Raw genomic sequence first — 21,221 nt, forward strand, 5'->3', positions numbered from 1 at the left:
TAGAGAGCACCTACTACTTAATACCTCCATATATGTTCATGTCTTGTGTCACAAGGTACAAGGCTACTTGCACTGCTAGGGCTTGGGACTCCAGGAGTTATTTGGGTTGTGTGCCTTTTCTATTGACTGTGGAAGCAGTGTCTAAGCTGGCAACCATGGTGGGTCATGAGTAAACACCAGGTGGGGGAATGGCCAGACTGGATGGGCCTGGTAGCCCTTTTCTACAAGCAGGTTCTATCCTTCTGTGACTGGTCTGCAAACTATGCCATTAGACGTGCCACTGTCGATCTTCATCCATAGACGGTGGTACCTTACAGCTCGATGGACATTCTCATACGTCATAGAATATCCCCAGATCGTAGTCCATTTAATGACCTATACCCCCTAAGATGTGACCCTGAGGATGAAGGTTCTTAACCACTACTAAATCATGGGTAATTTCCCCCTTCTTGGGGCTCCACACTCACAGGACCATTCCACCATACGTACGTGTGCAGTCTGCGCCGTTGCCCCTGTAGCCTTCTTTGCACTTGCACTTGTAGGAGCCCTGGGTGTTGTAACATCGGGCGAGCCCACTGCATACGTAGGCTCCAGATGCACATTCGTCGACGTCTGCAAGACAAGAAAGCACAATCGAGGTGAGCATGGCTCAGTGAGAGAGCAGGGACACACCGCACTCTCTGACGCAAGCCTTCCACGCACAGTGCTTAGAAGACTGAGTTCAGGTGTGATCTACTGACTGCAACAACAGCACACTGCCAATTTTCTCCTGTTGACACTTTACAGTCTCACCTGTATTAGCTCAAAGGATAAACATGTCGTTTTCAGCACTGCATTGACTTTCATGTCATGTTTGCCCAGTCAAATAACAGGGACGTGTCTTTGAACATGAAAGGAAGGTACACAATGCGCTTGTAAGAGCTATTGGTGTTGTAAGTCAGTCAATAACAAACTTCAATTGAGTTGAATGCGATTGTCAGCTTGTCCAGCCACCGCCTTTGTACTCTATTAATATCGTCAGACCGACAGGCAGACACTAGGGCACTATGCATGGCTTCGGCTTGAGAACTACAGCATCGGAGTACCTTTACTTCTGCAATCTCTCTTTGAAACAAGAGCCTGGCCTTGAAAGAACCATGCTAAACTTGAAGGCACTCTGTTCTCTTTGCATAGATCCCACCAGGGATTCACTTTCACGTGCCCTCAGATGCTGAGCATGGATCTCTCTAAAGCAGGGTCTTCGACGATTAGGTAGAAGCCATGAGACCTAACCATTTAGTTGCTACGGGAGGCAGAGTACCGTGGGGGGGGGGGGGGAGGGGGGATTGGTTGCAGTTCAAGGTTATTGTACCTTTTTCCTATGTCAATGATCGCTAAGTATATGCCATGTATGAGACGACGATACATGACGTGGCAGTGATCTGTAAAGGCAGTTCTGGCTACGGATTAATGTGATCCTGTCAGATGTGGAATGTTACAATTGCTGGTATTACTAAACAAAAAACAGAGTTAAACCTAAAGCAGGGTCTTCTACAACGTTCCTCTCGAGCCCCGCAGGGACAGTCGAGGCATGCATTCCCATTCTAACTCTATATCCACGATAACCCCTGGGCAGCATTAAACCCGCCTCGCCCTTGCACTTACCATGACACTGGTATTTGCCTCCGATGTAGATCAAATCGTAGCCCTTATGGCACTTGCAGATGTAGCTGCCAAAAGTGTTGATGCATTTCCGGAATCTGGGACACGCAGCTGCCCCTGTGGCACACTCGTCAACATCTGGAATGGGAAGTTAATGTTCAGTGAGAGTCAGTTCTGGGACAATACATAGCATGCCTGGGGGCACTATTCAGATGACAACACTCACTGAAGACCCTGGGAATGCTCTGCGTGCCTTTACCACACGTTTTTTACCCTGCATTTGTTTTTTAGATCGCATATGCTTTTACAACGTATGCCTTTACCATGCATTGTTTATATATATATATTTATATGTAAACAATGAATTTGTGGGGGAGACCCCCCCAACTTACCTTAGATGCGTGGTAAGGGCATAAGTTGTAAGAGCATATGCGTTCTAAAAACATGTGTGGTAACAAAATGCGTGATATGGTAAAAACCTTGTTGTAAAGGCTGTTTTCCACGTAAGCATTCTAAAACAGAGGAACCATATTTATATCATTGTGGTCGGTGAACAATGTGTCTTCTTTCAACAATACCTTTGTTTTCCTTGATTGGACTTCTGTAGACTGATGTCCTTGGATTGGCCGTGCGTGCATCTACACACCACCACCCCTCTGCCTACAGAGCATGCACATGATCTGCAGTCATATGTCCTAAAACCCTTACTTTCATTCCCACTACGAACCGATATTAGTGCAAGGATTCCAGAAATGACACTTCCCCCAAGCGTTAGAAGGCCAAGATAGAAGAGTAGGTTATCCTTCAGCTCAAAGTTGTAACAAACACATTTCTGTTCAAAATGTTTCTCTCTTAATGCATTCTTGCAGTTTATACAGCGCATTGTTAGTATGACCTGAGAAAACAGGTGTCAAAACCCGGTTATCCATCTCCGAGCAGTAAGGAAAGGAGTTCTAGGGACCAAGGGAGGTGGAGAAATGATTCTGCTCCAGCAACCACCGCCTCCGTTGTCAATCGTGGATCTTAGACTTGCGTTGACCTGCCACAGAGCTGCAGTCTGTGTGGCATCAGCTATCAATAGGATATCAATGGGCCATCAATGGGAGCGTGCACACCATGGCTTTAGATTGGAGGGAAAGAGAATGTGCAGAGTGTGGTGTGGGGGGTGGTAGGATTTGATTTGAACGTTGGTGGGAGGAGTAGGGGAGTATATTGCAGAGGCTTGATGGCGAGGGTGTCAGGATGCTTTTTGTTTGGACAGGTGGAAGGCGTTACCAAGTTGGCTGGGGAGGGTGGCAGGATTCCTGGTATTGGTTTTTAGGTATCACCTATAGGCAGCTTCTATCTCTCTGTGAAAGAGCTCTTATGGGCCTTATCAAAAACCAAAAACTTACACAGGGCTTAGAGTTCGCCCACTGCTTACTATTGGTTGGTTATATTGTCACATTCATTTGCTTGATTCTTTTTCAAAATCTTCCCTGCCTCTTCTTGTGTTTGTCCATCCCCTTTATCGTCCTTTTGACTGGTTGACTTCAACTGCTCAAATATAGGGAACTACTGTTTTCTTTTACTTAAAGCACTCCATGGCAGTGCATGTGTGTTCTTGCTGTTTCCCTTTTATGCTGTTCTCCCCTCAAATACCTGTCCCAGAACGCTCCAAGTTGCTCCCTTCTCAACCTTTTGTTTTCTCCCTCGAGTGTTACTTTTTGTTCCATAAACGTCGTCAGCCCTACATGCTCCATGTTGCTCCCTCCTCCCCATACCATACCCATTGCTTCTTTTCCCCAAAGTCCCCCCCCCCAGCATTTAATTTTTTTCTTATTATTCCCCCATGCCCCTTCAAGGGTGGCGATTGCCCCCATTCACTTTGCATTGGTACCCTCCACCCCTCATTTGATGCTCCCTCACCCATCACAGTCTTTAAATAAATGTACATTCTTTGGGAGGTTCCAACAGCTGCTTTTTCTTGCCTCCCCACTCTGCTTTAAAAAAACATTTTCGGAAAAGCAAATTTTTTTTTACTGCTCCATCTGACCACCACCACCTTGGACATTAATTGAAAAGTAAAGAAAATGGCATCTGTCTCATCCAATAGATGCATATGTCATCATGAAAATACATGTCTATTAATTAACGTGGCCTCTAGTAGCAACATGATTCAAGCGTGCGCCTTCATTTTAATTGTTTTGCTTATGCTGCACAGCATTACTAAAAACCTACTTTGACTTCTGAGACTACTGCACAGCATCACCAAAAATCATTAGCATACCCAGTAGATCAAAAAAGCAATACATCTTTTCTTTGCCAATGCTTGTTTTGTATATCCTAGGGGGAAGAGGTGTGTAATGTCAATGGTGGTGGGGTGCGGGGGGGGGGGGGGATAGGTGGCAGGACCATAGGTTATTCATGGCTCCACCAAGACTTATCCACACCTGCTCGCCTCGCCTGAACTGAGAAAGTGTGTGAGTGTGCGTGTGTGTGTGCGGGGGCTTATCTAACATGAAAGTGCCTTTGCATAACTGAATAAAGGTGTAGCCTTCTCCTCTGAGGTTCTGAGTAACACAGGCACCTCGAGCTATGCTCTCACTATGAAATAATGTCACGCAGAACCCTTCAGTGAAAAAACCCTTCTCCACGGTTACCCCGTTATTCTGAGAATCCCTCGGTAAATTCCTCTTGGAGTGTGGAGCCTGTCTTTTCCTTTATAGGTGCACTTGCTTTCACCGTGAATTTCCCTTGCTTGGACATGGTGTTTGTTAATAAGGATCATTATTCAAACACATCTCCATGTACATTGGGCACCCAGCACAGCAGGAAACAGCCCCTTTGTCAATCAATCAATCAGGGTTGGTAAAGCGCAACTATTTACCCGTGAGGATCTGAAGGCACTGGGGGATGGGGGGGGGGTGGCTCAGTTGAGTGCTGGGGCCAGCTGAAAAGCCAGGTCTTGAGGTCCTTCCTGAACAGGGGCAATGTGGGAGATTGCCGGAGGTGGAAGGGGGGGGGGCAGTGGACCTTTGTGGACCAGTGACGTTCGTATACCCAGAAAACAGTGTACTGTACATTATTGATTACAAGTTGCAATTTATACCTCATTACCTGTGTTGTAATACTGCTAATGAAGGCTTCTGTGTGGCGCATCCCGATGTATTGAAATTGCATTCTGTCGCAATTACTACCCCTAGTACAAAAATGACATCAGGTAAGGCCAGGACTTTTTTATTCTTTGCTGAATTTCTAAGCCAGTCAGAGGCTGGTGCAGCAAGTCTGCCCACAACTTAAGCGTTATTGCCCTCTGGGTTGTGTATCTCCCTCTCAGTTGTTACAGGCTTAAGCTTAAGACCAGGGTACCAAATAGAGAAAGGGCAATAAACAACCATTAAAGCCCAGCAGCTTGTGCTAATGGAGGAAGTGCAATAAACAACCATTAACGCCCAGCAGCTTGGGATAATGGAGGAAGGGCAATAAACAACCATTAAAGCCCAGCAGCTTGTGCTAATGGAGGAAGTGCAATAAACAACCATTAACGCCCAGCAGCTTGGGATAATGGAGGAAGGGCAATAAACAACCATTAAAGCCCAGCAGCTTGTGCTAATGGAGGAAGGGCAATAAACAACCATTAAAGCCCAGCAGCTTGTGCTAATGGAAGTGCAATAAACAACCATTAACGCCCAGCATCTTGGGCTGATGGAGGAAGGGCAATAAACAACCATTAACGCCCAGCTGCTTGGGATAATGGAGGAAGGGCAATAAACAACCATTAAAGCCCAGCAGCTTGTGCTAATGGAGGAAGGGCAATAAACAACCATTAAAGCCCAGCAGCTTGTGCTAATGGAGGAAGGGCAATAAACAACCATTAAAGCCCAGCAGCTCGTGGATAGTAAGGCTATTACCAACCGCCCCCTGACCCTCATGCTCCCCAAACATCACTTTCCTACCTGCCTCCTACCCCTGCCTAAGCGCGTCCACTCATCACAGAAAGGTTAGAAAGCAGGCAAACAACAGCAATTAATGCCCGCACACTAGAAATCCCCCTGACTGGCTGAGCGAGCCCGAGCATTCCATAGTGCTTAATTTGGCTTCTTCCCACTGAAGGGTGGCCCAGGGCCAGTGCTCGCATTCCTGCAGCCACTGACCTCCTGCTCACTTCTTCCCATCCCTCCGCCATCACCACCGTTTCTTGACAAACGGCAGAGATAACCATCCAGACTGCTCAGCTATGTGGAACGTGCATACTTCCACCAGCAACCATCTCCTCTGGCAAACCTCCTTCTGCGCTATTATTTCCAATACATATAAAAAAAATCTGCAAAGTATATGCTCCGTATGGTTTATGTTTATAGCCGCCGAGCTCAGAACATTCCAGCCACAGCTAATTTGGACGTGAATTGACCCGCTCAGCTACAATTACCTTAATGACACTTTCATAGGAAAAGATTAATAACTGACCGGGCTGCCCAGGGCTTGATCTTAGACGAAGAAAATATCTGGTTACTAATTAACATCTGCAAATGCCACAGCACAGCCGTCCTCGTGAAAGGTGCTTTACTTAGTAAAGTAAGACACAGGCAGACCTCGCACTTTCTACATCACTAGTCCAGAAGGATAAGCCAGGAGTAAGATGCCTGGGGGCCACTCCCTGTACTCTGAAATATTCGTAAGGCCTCTGTGAATGCAAGAGAAAAAACCCACATCCTACAATGCACAACTCAAACAACATCAGCAACGATTCCTGACGCACTACCAAGTAAAAAACGTATTAGGTCCCAAACTTGTTCTGATTAGCACCACTTCTACACATGTCGAAGTAAAAAAAGCGATTTATCTGAAATGTGCCGAACGCTTCAGAGAAGGCAATGGAACTACAGCTGCTGAACATGTTTGAGAATGGTTTCTGGACCTTTGCAATGGAATCTAAGAGAGGAAGAGCGACCTCTCATATTGAAAGAATGAATGCATGAATGAATGAGTAATTTCTGTTAGAACATACAACCCAGCAAATAGGTCCATTGGCGCCTTCTTACTCTGAAATTTGGAGCTGTCTTGAAGCCAGAGAGAGGGGATAGGGCGGTAGATTGTAACCAACACTTGGACCCGACTGCACGGTCGGACCAGATGAGCACAGTGATGCTCTCGGATTAAGGGAATGAGCTCCAAAGTGGAAGTATCATTCATACATCCAGAATGCCAGTTTGAATCTTATTTGGGCCTGGGAGGAGGTCTGTGCCTGATGATCAATAACAGTGTTTCGGATAATAATTACCAAGATCCGAGCTACTTTTCATAGCATCATGTGTCGTTTTAATTCTTAATCCAGAAATACTCTTTAAAAGATGAGCAGCCGACACGTGTTTCGCCGATGGCCCTCTGGCCGAGGGCTTTTTCAAGGCAGAGACTCTTGTGCAGTCCGAAGATTTGAGCAGTCTTTGTCTGATGTCTCGTCTCTGCGGTTCCGAGAGGATAACAGGGCCCAGAAGCGTATTTCTGGATTAAGCAAGCCAGACACACTGTTTTACTGTTTTAGGACTGAAATATATAAAATTTTTTACCTAAGATGCTTATGATAACCCTGCAACAGAATGCCTGTTTTGTTTTGTTCTTGTATAAAATCAATAAAGCATTTTGAAGGGAAAAAAAAAGAGTCAAAACGACACATGATGCTATGAAAAGTAGTTTGGATCTTGGGAATTATTTTCCGAAACACTATTATTGATCATCAGGCTCCCCCCAAGCCCAATCTTTGCTTCTAAACCAGTGGCTCTTGGGTGTAGCCACTTGGGAGGCGTGTGCCAACCACAACATTTGGGTCCTGACCCTTTTTGGCATGAACCCTAGCACCATCCACCTATTGCCTCTACAATATATTGAATCTTATTTGGTCATGAAAGGGAGTCAGAGTAGGGACTTCCTGACATGAGAGACATGTTCCGAGTCAGACTGGCTCTGCCTAGAGTCAACGCCCAAAATTAAACTGTACTTTATTCTGAAGAAGCTTTCTGGACCCAACCACTGGACGGTGGAATAATAGCAGCATTTTATTCTGGAACAACCCAGATTCACACTCAAAAACTAAATGTACTAGAAGAGCCAGAGCAACTCAGTACAAAGCTTTAACTCGAAATATTTACCACAATTACATGGAGTTCAGTGACCAGATTTACTATACTACTACGGTTAATATGTTTTGACTCACAATTGCAGGACCAATCTAATCAAGCACATTTTATGGCAAGAGGGCAGAACAGACACGACTGACATCAAATGTGGCCACAGACTGGTGGACTAGAAACAACGAATCAACAGCTTTATTTTTATTTTGGTCTAAAAGTCATAAAAGAGCAAGATAAATACATAAATACAAAACATTAAAAAAAAAATACTAAGCATATAAAAAAGAGAAAAAGATCAGACTAAATATATTACCATAAAACCAGGATGAAAAATGTTTAAACGTTATGTGCACAGCAGCATTAGAGGGACACCGTTTTTTAACCATCACATAGACATCAAATATTCTGAGAGTGCAAAGGCAATGGACTGGCTTGTATTACTTCTGAGTATTCTACAGGATATGCTGTAATTTCTCAGACCCAAATTATGAAAAAGTGGCAAAATCCACTCTTTCCTCGGACCATTATAGGCTGGACAATATAGAATTACATGTTCAACCACTTCGATCACTGCAGGGCAGAAAGGGCGTGTTTTGTCAGACTCCGAGTTCCCAGACCACCATGCAGTGGTAAAGGCCTGAATTGGGAAGATTCCTAGACGGATCTTTAACTACAAGGTTCTGGCATGGGGGGGTTCCATCTCATCCAAAAAAGATGGACTAGAAACATGAATGTTCCCTCCTGGAGGTGGTATGGACTTGATATACAAGTGTGCTAGGAGACCGGGGATTTCAACTTAGATGAGTTTCCCTCATTTGGTGAGATGAATGACAAGATTTGCTATAAATGTATCTAATCCATGTGTTGTAGTTATGTTTTGCCAGCGGTATACAATGATACCTCTTGTTTGACCTATGATATCCCTTGTCTCAGGTGCTAAGAAGGAAGTCGTTTCCCCCCCAAGGACACTTCTCTCATCTCTTCACAGCAAATGAAAGCCTGTCTAGGGGCCGGGGGTGGGATAAGAGGTCAAACATAAGATGGTCTCTGGGCTCAAAGCGTGAGTGATGTCACTTCTCCTACAGCCAGCATTTTGGTGACTTGGACGTGCATAAACAATCTACAGGCCTTAAAGAGGAGCTAGAAGTCGTACAGACTAGGAAAATGATAAGGAACTTCAGCATCATGCAGTCGAGTAATCAACATGAAGATAGACAATGAGGTTTTAGAATTTTTTTAAGCACAGCTAAGATTGTACTGCTGTTCATGCCTCATGCCCTTGACAAAAGTTTGGGCAAATTTGGTATTGGTGGTTGACAATAGAAACATGAAAATAAGGAGCTTCATCGAAGACATATATAACTCCCAACATAATCTCTGGCACAAACGTTTACATCACACTCTCCTCCCACCCCCTGCATGCACTCTATCGTGCCTTGTACCTCACTACTCACCCAAGCAGGTTCTGCCGTCAGGTGCCAGCTGCAGCCCTGGAGAAGGACAGCGACACCTCACCTCCCCTTTCAAAACATCACAGCCATACTGACAATTTGCCATGGAACAGGTTAGGGCATCTGGAGAAATTAAAGGAAAATCATCACTAAACAGGCACGAAAAGCACAAACAAATCTGCTGATTGTTCTGTTGTCTTTGTACAGGGTTAGGCATAACTTATCTAAAGGAGAGCCCTTACCATGGAAGTCATCCAGTCTATAAACTGGAGAAGGGCTCTGCTGGGAGCCTAGGAGGCTACCGTGTATTGTACTTAGAGCTCGGAGTTTGTGGCCACTGGCTTCCTTCTACTTTTACAGCAGGCTCATAGGCAGTAGTTAGTCTTTTCTTTAGCACAGGACAGCAGGAATTTATAAATGATTATGCATTTTATTAGAACGGCCATAGTGTATGAATTTGCAATATACGCCTTACATGTTCAATGTGTTGACAAGGACAAGTTGCGACACACACAGCCTCCAACAGCCCTACCGCCGGTAAGACCTGGAAAACATACAGTGGATTTGCAATGAAAGCTATAACTTGAGGGTCATGGGAAGAAGCAGTAGTGGGCCACAACCAGTGAATGTTTGCAATGGGAGGTTGCCGGTACTGTCCTGTTTTGACAGATCAGTTCCACAGGCGGTAGGTATCTGTTGGAAAACGAGGCAGCATCTGTGAGGCCTGCACAAATAACATGACTACATTTGTTCTTCACTGGGAAGGGAGGTGGTGTGGGCTAGTAATCGCCATTTGCAGGTGCACAAAAATAACACTCAATAATTGATTGTCCAGTCTGTACTTTGCTTTATAAAAGTAAGAGTACATTTATTAAACACACACACTACTCAATACCATGCACCAATTTACAAATATACATAAGCTGTTGGAATTACTTTGTGACATTGCATCACATCTCCACCCCTCCCGCAGGGGGGGTGGGGTCTAGTACCACCACTCCCATGTATGCACATCAACTTGCCCCCAATGCAGTTAGTTGAACATAACCTGGAGCGAGGGCCCTGCGCACTGGCACCATCCCAGTGGCGACCCACCCCATCACCTCAACAAGCATTAAAAAGGGGTAACCCTGTCTTGGTGACACATGACCCTGACTGAGCATCTCCTACTGACCATAAAGTATGCACCTCTATATCTTAAGGACTAGCAGTCTGGGGTCTTCACCTAAGCGCAGCAGCAAGAATCCATGTTTACGCACACTTTAGAATGACAGTACTCGTTACCTTAGTTGATCATTTGAATGCATTGTAATTACCGCCCCTAAAGGCATCACAGATGAAATCACAGGATTACGCATATACAGCCAGACACCCTAGCAGGACTGTCTGACAACATAACCCAACTTGGCTTATGACATCACCTTACACCAGCACATCACATTAAACAAATGAACTTCAGTCCCTCTGAAAGAAATAACCCTTAGTAAATGCATTTCGGTGCAGTTACACTACTTCACCTCCAGGGGATTCCCTTCTTCAGACATCCCCAACTCAGCCCTTCACTCCATGATGCACTTCGCCGTACACCCTCAGCTGTAGAACATAAGTCCCAGCCCAGAAGGTGATAAATGCTGGCTGAGCCCTTGAGGGGTTATTATTTCAGATGCCCCAGGAAACTTATGGGGGGACTGTTCTCCTTTCTGCTGGGGGAGGCTGCGATGCTCCTGCAGCCCCCATGCACTTCCTTTCACCCATGAGGGTGACCCCCTCCTCTGGGGGCCACCAGGCGCCAAAAACTAGGTTCTTCCCATGCCTTGCAAGGCATTATGGGACGCTTAGAGGTCCTTCCTTTGCATAATTGATGAGCGGCTCTCCCGCTGTGCCGGGGAGAGCCGCGCTGGCGGTGCCGGCGGCTTCGCCGCATCTTCTTCCTTCGGTGGGGGGCCCGGTCCCACCTGGACCCCCAGGTGCCGACAGGCGGCTCGTGGAGCCCACCCCCGGCCGCTCCTTCTTGTTTCTGGGGCCGGTCCCACCCGGGCCCCTCGCGCCTCCACGTCTTCATGTTCGGGGTCCCGGTCCCACCCGGGACCCCCGCATGCCTCCGAGATGGGGGGCAGCCTGGGGAGGCCACCCCCGGCTGCCCCCGCCGGCTCCCCGCCCGGCCTGCACCCTCGCGTGCTGCCGCGGGAGCCGGCACGACTCTTCTCGTCTGCCCGCTCCAGCGGGCAGACACGCCGCATCCTCCATGGAGCGGTTCTTCGGGGGGAGTGCGATGGTACTTCCCCCCACCTTCTTCACCCTCGGGGCCCGGGGATGGGGTCCCGGGCCCCCAAACATCTTCGGGGGGGGGGGCGCGACGGCGCTCCCCCTCACTCAGCATCGGTGGGGGCCAGGGTGGGCTCCTGGCCCCCTAACAAGGGCCACCTTCCCGGGGAGCGCGACGGCGCTCCCCCTCCTCCTTTTTCGGCGGGGGCCAGGGTGGGCTCCTGGCATCCCGCGGGGGAGCCTTCACGGGGTGCACAACGGCGCACCCCGACTTTCCTTCCTTGGGGGCAGCCCCCGGGACCTGACCCACCCCGGGGGCAGTTTCCAGACCGGCAGCGGAGCCCCACGTGCTTCGTCGTCGGTCCCATCAAAGGTCAAAGGTCGTGTACCTTCTGGGGGGCATATCTCAGCCCCCAGGGGTCCAATCTCCTCCATTTTCGTGTCCTCTTGCTCCTGGTGGCGCCCCCCAGCCACTGAGAGCACTCTCCTTCGCCCTCCGGGTCTCCAAGAGGGTGCCTTCTGCAGGGAACGGTCTTCACTGGCTCCCTGCGCCAGCCTTTCGCCTGGCTTTCCTTCGGGGCCTCACTTCTACCTGCGCAGAGGCCACTGCTCCTGTGCACCGGTCCTGGACTCTTCTTCTGGTGATGTTTGGGTCCTGGGCAGTCTAATTGGGTTCACTGTGCTCCTGGGATGTGATCCGCTTTGCATTTTGCTCGGACTCGATGCTCTCTGCTCCTGTACAACAACTGATAAATAGTCAGGAGATAGTGGAGCGATATGAAGTAACCTGGTTTAGTCCACTGAAAGCAGGGCAATGCTGGAAAGAAAGCCATGCTGCGACATAGATAATAGATGTACAGATGAAGGAGGAAAAAAGAGCCAGCTATACGCAGGTGAGGATTATCATATGTCTCACCAATATGTTCAATTTCTGTTCTCGATTACCAACCACTACAACTGCCTCCCTGTACTATCTGATGAAAAGGTCTACTTATGCTGCATGGCACTGGGCTCTCCAACCTTCCCCCATTGCCATGCTGACTCACACTCCCAATGCCCGCGTGAGGCATGGACTGCATCGCGCTCCCTACCACGAGTCACAGCGGTGCCCTCCTAGCCACCTCTGTGAATGAGGGAGACAAAACTCCAAAGGGATCAGGGCCAGCTAAGGTCTGCGAACATGGCACATTTAGAGCTAAACAGATCTTAATAGAAGCAGCAAGGAAAGAGTCCGGCACCTGAGATTCCTATGAAAGGGAAAATATACAGATTAAATTATAACGCTGGAGGGAAAGTTCACAGCCTTTACCTTTATGAAACGCTTAAAACCTGATCCCTACAATCTACTGGTATTGAAAGTTGGAGAAGGTACATGTGTATATGGTTATATATGAAAAAATTAACTCATTTTTCTTCATCTGTATGCGTTACTTATCTGAGTTAGTACTGGTGAAGTTGATCCACAGTAGCCCTTATATTCAGATTTTATAATAGGTGGATAAAAGTCACATGCATGCCACTGGCCTTAGCGGGGTCCAGCTACGTTCCTCTGGGACATGCCAGACGCAGTGTCACATGATACAAGGGCCTACGCGAGAGAGGGGAGAATGCGGAGGAATTTGTTTCTATTTGTGGAGAATTGCAGCACAAATGAAAGAGGATCTAGAGAGAGGACCGTGTGTTCAGTGTCCCTCTTAGACACACTCGATCCTCGTTTGGAAGTAGAGGAGCTTCAGTTGCATGCATGGCAAGAAGGAAAAAAAAGTATTCCTTATTACCCCAACACACCCATAGTGCACCTGAAGACCAGAGCCATGCCACTAATGGCCCTTGTATAGCAGGTCCACAGAATCTGACAGACAGGATTGGGCAGTTTCAATGCATTTTCTACTTTGTCTTAAAATCTTATTGCCAATGCGGTTCCTTGATCTGGCTTGCCATATATATTTATTTTTACTTTCCATTTAAGAGATGTATTCACAACGAAAAGCACCAATCCCCCCAGAGAGAGGAGTGAACATCACCTTTTCACTTTGGAAGGCCCAGCAGTTGCTGCCACGAACCATTGAGCCTCACACCCTACACTGCATGCCACATATGGAGACATTTTTTAGGTAGGGTCAACTGGAGTCATAGGAAGAGTTTTCCATGGAAAGTCTCTTCTACCCACCCCAATCACTGCACATCGTTTCCCCAAAGGAATCATGGACATGTGGGCATAGGTAGACAAAAAGTACAGAATGCGGGCATTTTGGGCCAAATAAGTCGCAATGGCTGTTTAATCAACACAAGGGATGTTTAGTGGTTAAATAATGAATTGAGAGATGTATTTAACTCCTAGACCAACTGAACTTGAATCTGTCTTCCTATCTGTGGTGGCCATTGTGTGCATCTCAAAATGTGGGCATGTTCTTCAATTCAGTCAAAAGAAATATACCGGCCATGACAATCCAAACAATCGCAGACCCCCTGCTGCCCGTATGCAATGGACTTCCCCCCAGAGTCAGGGTAAAGGCAGAAGCTGTGGGTGTCTACAACATTCTGAGAGAGGAACTCACTCCTCATAAATGAATCTCAACAAAAACCTACAATGACATCATCACCTAAAATGCAGCCTCACTTTAACGACCGAGGCAGTGGGTGCTTGAGTGGCAAATAAAAGGTATTCCAGACACTTCAAAAGCGAATTTCACTGTTTTGTAGCTATTATATTATCATGAATCAATGGAAGGGGAATTTATCATTTCATTCTTTAATAGCAATTCTTTTTACAAATACCAGCCCGGACAGCTTATTTAAAATGCATATTCGCACAAGCCCAGCGTAACAAGATGGTGCAAGGGTGAAGCGTGTGGTACCAGTGATTGGCAGGACATCCACCATAGCGGCCGTTCTGGCTGGTGAAATATAGGGCAACGGGGGCAGCAACCTGGGTGTACCCGTTGCAGGTTTCTGGCTGTACTGCTGCCTATGGAAGCTCCAGGTGCATCATGGTGCTTAATTTGTAAAACGAGTGCCGGTGCCTAAAGCTCTGCTCAGAAGCCTATGCTATTAAATGCCAGTGTGCCTCAATGCGCAGTCTTAATTCAACCCGAGCCTCTTTAATCCCCCACCAGACACATCCTGTACCTTTATCTCTCTTGCACATTCCTGCTTTCTCCCATTGTGACCGTTTTCCTGTCTTTCTTGTCCTCCTCCTTCGACTGTATGACAGAAGCACGCAGGCCTGAACCACGCGTGCCTCTACAATGCGGTCACAATCACGAATGTGTCTTAACCACACATTCCTTTAGCAAGCATGCCTTTAAAATGATTTTAGTTGTAAAGGCATGTTCACTAAAGGGATATGGGTGGTTAATTACCAATACCTGGCCCACCCTCCTGAGCCTAAGCCCTAAAATCCTATTCCCCTACCTCACTCCCCAGCCCTGAGCCCTAAAACTATCCTGCCCATAAAACTACCCCATCCCCTCTTCCACTCTGATGCTTAAAACCCTGCGCCACTACCAAAAACCACCCCAATCTTAAGCCCCCGCCCTGAACCTTAAAATGTACTCCTGCCCTTAAAACTACGCCTACCCTTCCCCCACCCTGAAGCCTAAAAACCTGCCCCCTTTAAAAAAGAAAATATCAGCCCCCCCTGCCCTGAGCCCTAAAACCGCCCCCACCTCTAAATCCACCCCCCCCCCCCCTAACCTGGTCCCAGCCCCTGTCGGCATCTGGAGCTCCTGTTCTGATGCTTCCTGTTCCTCTCCCGCCCATCCGGACACTAGGCCAATATCTGCTTTAACCACGCATATGCTTGGTTAAGGCAGATGCGTGGTTTAGGCAAGCGTTGTTGCGCTTGCAGGGAAACGGCATGCGTGGCTCAGTCCGAATTCTAAAAGCCGTTTCCCTCCTCCTTCCCCTGTGTTTGTTTTTCCCTCTCTGGCACTTGGTAAATATCTCATGAGGAAAAATAAGTGCCTGTCCCCATATATGAGTCCAAGTGGTATCGCTCGTATAGTCTTATCTCATACTACGGAGCACAGCCTTATTCTGGCCAGCTGCAGTCGCCACATTGATTATAATGGAGTCTGAAATCTGTGAATTTGCATTCCTATTAACACATTAACACTTGGTGATTGACCTTCAGGCCTCAGTTATGTGGGTTCCTGAACCATGAGTTTCTGGCTCTAATGTCCTATTCAAAGACCCAGCCACAACCAGAATCTGTCTGGCCAAAGTCTCTTTAGTTGCGGGCACTACTTTGAGTTTCTTTAGCACAGCACACTACACACGATGCAGAAAACGTCACCGCAATGACTGATTCCTTACCCCTCTCAGCTAAGATTGAACATGAGTCACTTCAAACTGCTGTTTCCACGCACCTGTGGGCCGGTTTCCCACCTTTCACGCCTCAGGGAGACCTTTCTATCTCGTCAGGTGCTCAAAATATCTCCTTTTGTGAGACAGGAATTTCAACCTCCGGGCGCGGCACCGCGGCAGCCATACGCAGCGCCACCGCCTCCACCTGGGAGCCACGAGGCATCTGTTGGTGTTAATGACTAAATATTTACAGGCCTACTACAGGGGGCGGCCATGTTACAGACTCTCATCTGCCTTGGGAATGTGTGTCCACGGGCAATGGAAGGAAACCTGCAAGAAGACACTGCAACGCACCTTAAATGTGAACATGATTTATAAAAACATTCCCCTGCACCTCCTCCTCCCCGTGTAAAAGTGATTACAACTTTTAGACAGTTTCAAAGAGCTCAAGTTGTCCCATGTCCGGTGTGAGCAACAGGCCTAGTTTTTGTTTCCATTCTTGTATTACAGTCATAAACTTATTTACAATGTACAAAGCTCAGAGTGCCAAAATATGTAACAAAAAAGCAGGTCTCAATAACACTCTCAAATGCCAAAGAACAAGTTGACATGCATGCACTTCATATTAGGATATTTGGTTTTGAAAAGAGCAGCTCCATATCCTGTGTGGGAAAAACAGGGGCTGGCAAAATGACATCTAAAACTATTCCTTCCACTGTAGCAAATATATTTCCTTTGCAGCTGTAACCATATATTGTTTTTAAAGGAAAAAGAGAACAAAGTAAACCAGAAAGCATAATTAGGCCAACTTACTTGAACATGACCCGTCGGGCATCAGCATGTATCCGTTCAGACAGTAGCACTTGTAGCTCCCGAAGGTGTTCATGCAGCGGTGCTTGCACGGGCGGGGCTTCAGGCCGCACTCGTTGAGATCTGGAGAGAGTTCGGAGCATGGGATGGGGAAGAACCAGACATGCATGTGAGTGAGCATTAGACTATGACCTCGCATGTAGAGTTAATGCTCTTCGGTCTATCGTAGAGGGAGTGGCATGGAAGGTTGCATGGGTGCATTGTGCGTGCACTTGGGTAGAAGCAGTGGGGTCCTCTGAATTCTGGCCTGATGACTTGTGCTACTCAGGATGGACACAGTTATGTCATCTCCACTAAGCTCCTTTAGCCTCAACCCACAAAAGAAAATAAATGAATAAAAGCCATCCTTGTGGCGTGACTCCATATGCTGTGAATAGTCAGAGGGCGGGCGCCACATGTCTATGAACTGGATGCGGGTACCTGGCAGTGGTTCCAATCCTGGCTCTCAAGAGGCATGGCTCTGCAGGGCAGGCCTGAGGAGAGGCATCAACTTACACTGCTAAAGAGGCATTGTCCAGTCAGCACACACACACCATCAAAGTCTTAATCTTTGACAACATTCGCTGGAAAGAGTTACTCTCCGTAAATTACTTGTTCATGGAGCTGAAGTCACCATTGCCATCATAAATGGGCAGTAAATGCCGCCAATAAAAACCTGTGCATAGTGGACTAAAGTCCCACTGTGCATGGTGAGAAAAAGCCAGCCACAAAAGGCACTAATGTATTAAGTTAAAGCCACATTGGCCTCATATGCAGTGGCAGCTCCTCCGCTATGGCGGGGGAGCATCGTGCGAAGTAGAAACATAAAATTATAATAACTTTGAGTTATTATTATTTTATGCTGCTTCGTGCTGCTTTGTGAGTGGGTGGGCGAGGTTGCTTTGCTCTCAGAGCAGGGCAGGTAAGAAGTGGTTTGTCCACTCCTAAGTGCGCAATGACTGTTTTGTCGGCCCTCTTGGGCCGCCCAAAACAGTCATGCACACTTTCCCCGTTCTCCATGCAGGCAGCCTGCATGGAGAACATGCCGAGGCCCCCATTCCCTGGTTGAGCGTCGAACCAGGACGCTCAAAACCAATCACAATGCTGCATTGCAGCATTGTGATTGGTCAGGGGAGCCTGGGTGCTTACCAATCACAAGGTTGCATTGCAGCGTTGTGATTGGTCAGGGGAGCCTGGGTGCTTACCAATCACAAGGTTGCATTGCAGCGTTGTGATTGGTCAGGGGAGCCTGGGTGCTTACCAATTACAAGGTTGCATTGCAGCGTTGTGATTGGTCAGTGGTGCCTGCTTCCTGTTCCAATAGGACAGCAGGAGCAGAGACGCCGGACCCGGCGGCAAGGTAAGTTTATTTACATTTATTTTTTAAAATATATTTAAACTGCCCCATGCACAACCCCTGCCACCCGCGAGACATGCAGGCTGCCACTGCTCATATGTGCAGGGCTAAGTAATAATCACCACCTATACATGGGGCTAATGACCAAATGAAACCATCTGAATATGAGGCTAACACCCTAAAAATGTTGTCTGAGCAACGCTTATTGCAAACCTGGCAGCAACCAATCATAGTTTACCCAAAATGTTTTTTCCTCATTGAAAAAAATCAAATCCAGTTCTTTAAAATGTAGGAAGCGATTTGTAATGATGCAAGGGAGAGATCTGAACACATCGATGTCTGGTTTTTGGTATTTGCCAAAGACACATGACCTTTACTGGGTAAGGAATTACTGTATACTACTGATTGCATGATACCACTTATTCGATATTTGTAGAGTGTAGCTCAGTAATGTTAGAAACAGGTTCAAAGCATGGTTGAATGACATTCAAAGGAAAAAAACCTTATTCAGCTAAAAACCAGATTGTAACATCCCCTTCGTCACATATTTCTACTAGTAAGCACAATCTAGCATGTGCTGCTGCACCATTCACGGCCCACCTCAGAGGCTTAAGAATGCAGGCGTAACCTCAAACATTTTGACACATTTAATTTTCATCTCTGGAGGTTGAGACATAGCTTTTGTAAACTAGTGCTTGAATGGTGTGCACTAGCGCTGCTGATGGGAGCAACCATGCTCCCTTTCCTGCTTCCTTGATGATCTATGCCATTAACTAAACAGGCTACTACAATACATACGTTTTTTAAATGTGGGTCCGATGAACCTAAAATGCCCAACCAGGCTTACTGATACCACTGATATATTTAGTCAGACGAATATTAGTGCCCACAAATAAAAGATGCATCAGGTTACACTAAGCACAAAATTACAATAGTACTATTGATAGTACGCTAGGCAAATTGGCATAAAAACAAGTAGCCTTCACTGTGCATTTGATTTCCATGTTTCTGCTATTTGATAAGTCTTTTTAGGTCTCGCCTGAGCCAGCGCACATGCGCTGCTCTGCGAGGCTTGTTGTAAGGACTTCCAACTCGGACCACACGCTCATGCATGAGTTTTTGTTTTAGTGCACACGCTATTGGCCTTTGCGTGCGTCTTTCTAAGAAAGGCAGCACGCAATTGGGCAAAGGCGGATGCAAATGTGCATGTCCCACTTTTGCATCCGCCCACGGCCTACCGCTTGCGAGAGTGAGCATCAGCGTCATCTGTTTCCAATTATCGAGCCCGCGTCTCACGTTCTTGTTAATTGGAAACAGATGGCGCTCGTGCTGGCCCTGGCTTTTTTTTCCCTTTCAGAGCGATTAAGGCAACGCTTCGTTTTTTTCTTTGCTATTGTCATCTCACCATAACATGCTCAACATGAGCACCAGTTACTTTACACATGGGCACATTTAGCAGTGACCCACTTGATTGCATCAGAGCCCGGCGCTTGTTAACATTGCAATGGCCCGTCCCCTCGGGGCACAATCAGGCACTCACTCGAGCGCATCAGAGGCCGGCGTTTGTTTGCTAGCGCGAATACCCCTCAGCCAAAAACACGTGGCCATCTCTCACCAGCTAGTTTGTCACCGCCCCCTCCCCCCCAGCATGCCTGCAGAGGTATTTATTTTTATATTGACACATTGTACTGGATAATGATAGGGCAAAATAACTACTGCATTAGAACCCGTTCCAGAGGCCAGCCAGCTCTGTACTCCGCGGATCGCCGGATTGAAGCACCCTGAAACTTGGGGGCCGCAGTAAGCTGTTGCCTCCATCTACACATTTCTTTGTTTCTCTGTTTCTCTGACAACTTTATTTTTTTCATTGGGCCTTTAATTTACTTTCCCTGTCTGCACACACTTTCTGGCGTGTTGGCAACTGACTCCATATAACTAATGTTTCCGAGCTTTAGCCAGTGCATTTAAATGCATTTTTTTGCGGGAGGGCGCCTGTCTACATTTCTTTGTTTCTCAGATACTTTTACTATTTATTTGAGCCTTTAACTTCACTGCCTTCACACATTTCTTCGAGTCTTAGCAGTTCATTATTTCAACCCATTGTATTGTGTCCCTGCTCCTCCATGACCCCGACTGCACCCGTCTCTGGCTGTCTGCCATTTAGAGAGTATGATATATGCCCATAGCAGGCTTTAGAAGCCCATCCCCCTTGTGTCTCAGCCCGGACAGAAGAAACAAGCATTGGCATAGCCAATAGGTCTCGCCTTTGGGACCTTATAAGTGTTTAGCATTGCAACAGTTGCATAACTAAATACTTATAAGGTCCCAAAAGCGAGACCTAATGGCTATGCCAAGCGGCCACGAAAGTGAAAGTGATTGCGATTACGATCAAACATCAAAGCGGCCGTGCGGCCGCGAAAGTGAAAGTAATCGCGGTAAAGCGCGGCGCGCGCGCCCGCGCACATGCACTGTAGCTCTAGGGTGGCCTGGTAGCACTTTTTGGAGCCCTCTCAATAAGTCTCGCCAGACCAGCGCATGCGCTGGGTCAGGCGAGACCTAAAAACCACACACACACACAAACGAACTGCTGTGCGCTCCATGGGCTTATCTCAGCCTCACCAGAACATTTCACAGGTCTTTAAAAGTCCATTTACATCCCAATAGGAAATGGTGAACAAGGCTTTGTAATACATTTGGTGAATACCTGCAGCACTGGTTCATGCTTGGGAGAAACCGAGGTGAGGTGGATTGAATTGAAGAGTGCATGGGCCAAGTCTCTTAACGTAAGCATCTTCCTCCAGCACAGGCAGCCACTTTATGTTGTGCTTGTTGTACTTAACTTCGTCACATCACCAGTGGCATGTTAAGTAACAGTAGATGCTGTAGCACCCAGGATAATGTGCTGCATAGCTAAACACTTTATAAGGTTCCAAAGGTGAGACCTATTGGCAATGCCAATGCTTGTTTTACTATATACATACATAAGTGTGTGTGTATATATACACTTGAACAATTTGAATATACATCTCTCTCTCGCGCTCTCTGTTTCTCTCGCTCTCTGTATATATATATACGGTAGAGAATAAAATCCTTTGTGAGACGTACCCTAGCTGTGTCGAACCCTTTTTATCTTGAGAGGGGCCGGTCTGGTGCACCGCGATCGACAGCAACTTTTGGAGTTTTGTACGAAAATACATCGCGGCGCCCCCCCTTGCAGCCAACAACCATTGTGTATCTACG

At 47.1% G+C, this 21,221-nt stretch overlaps 1 protein-coding gene across 4 annotated transcripts in view; it reads right to left on the reverse strand.

Moving 5' to 3' along the window:
* The window catches only part of NPNT (nephronectin), a 236,636-nt gene that overhangs the window by 77,027 nt on the left and 138,388 nt on the right, over nucleotides 1–21,221 (reverse strand). For all 4 annotated transcript variants that reach the window (XM_085641403.1, XM_085641406.1, XM_085641405.1 and 1 more), the window contains 4 exons: nucleotides 16,589–16,708; nucleotides 9,206–9,325; nucleotides 1,645–1,779; nucleotides 490–612 (listed from right to left, as the gene is read on the reverse strand). In XM_085641403.1, coding sequence (XP_085497529.1) covers nucleotides 490–612; nucleotides 1,645–1,779; nucleotides 9,206–9,325; nucleotides 16,589–16,708 — 498 coding nt within the window. The remainder of the gene's footprint in view (nucleotides 1–489; nucleotides 613–1,644; nucleotides 1,780–9,205; nucleotides 9,326–16,588; nucleotides 16,709–21,221) is intronic.

The sequence above is a fragment of the Triturus cristatus genome, chromosome 2_2 (genome assembly GCF_964204655.1).
Source record: "Triturus cristatus chromosome 2_2, aTriCri1.1, whole genome shotgun sequence".
Lineage (NCBI taxonomy): Eukaryota > Metazoa > Chordata > Amphibia > Caudata > Salamandridae > Triturus > Triturus cristatus.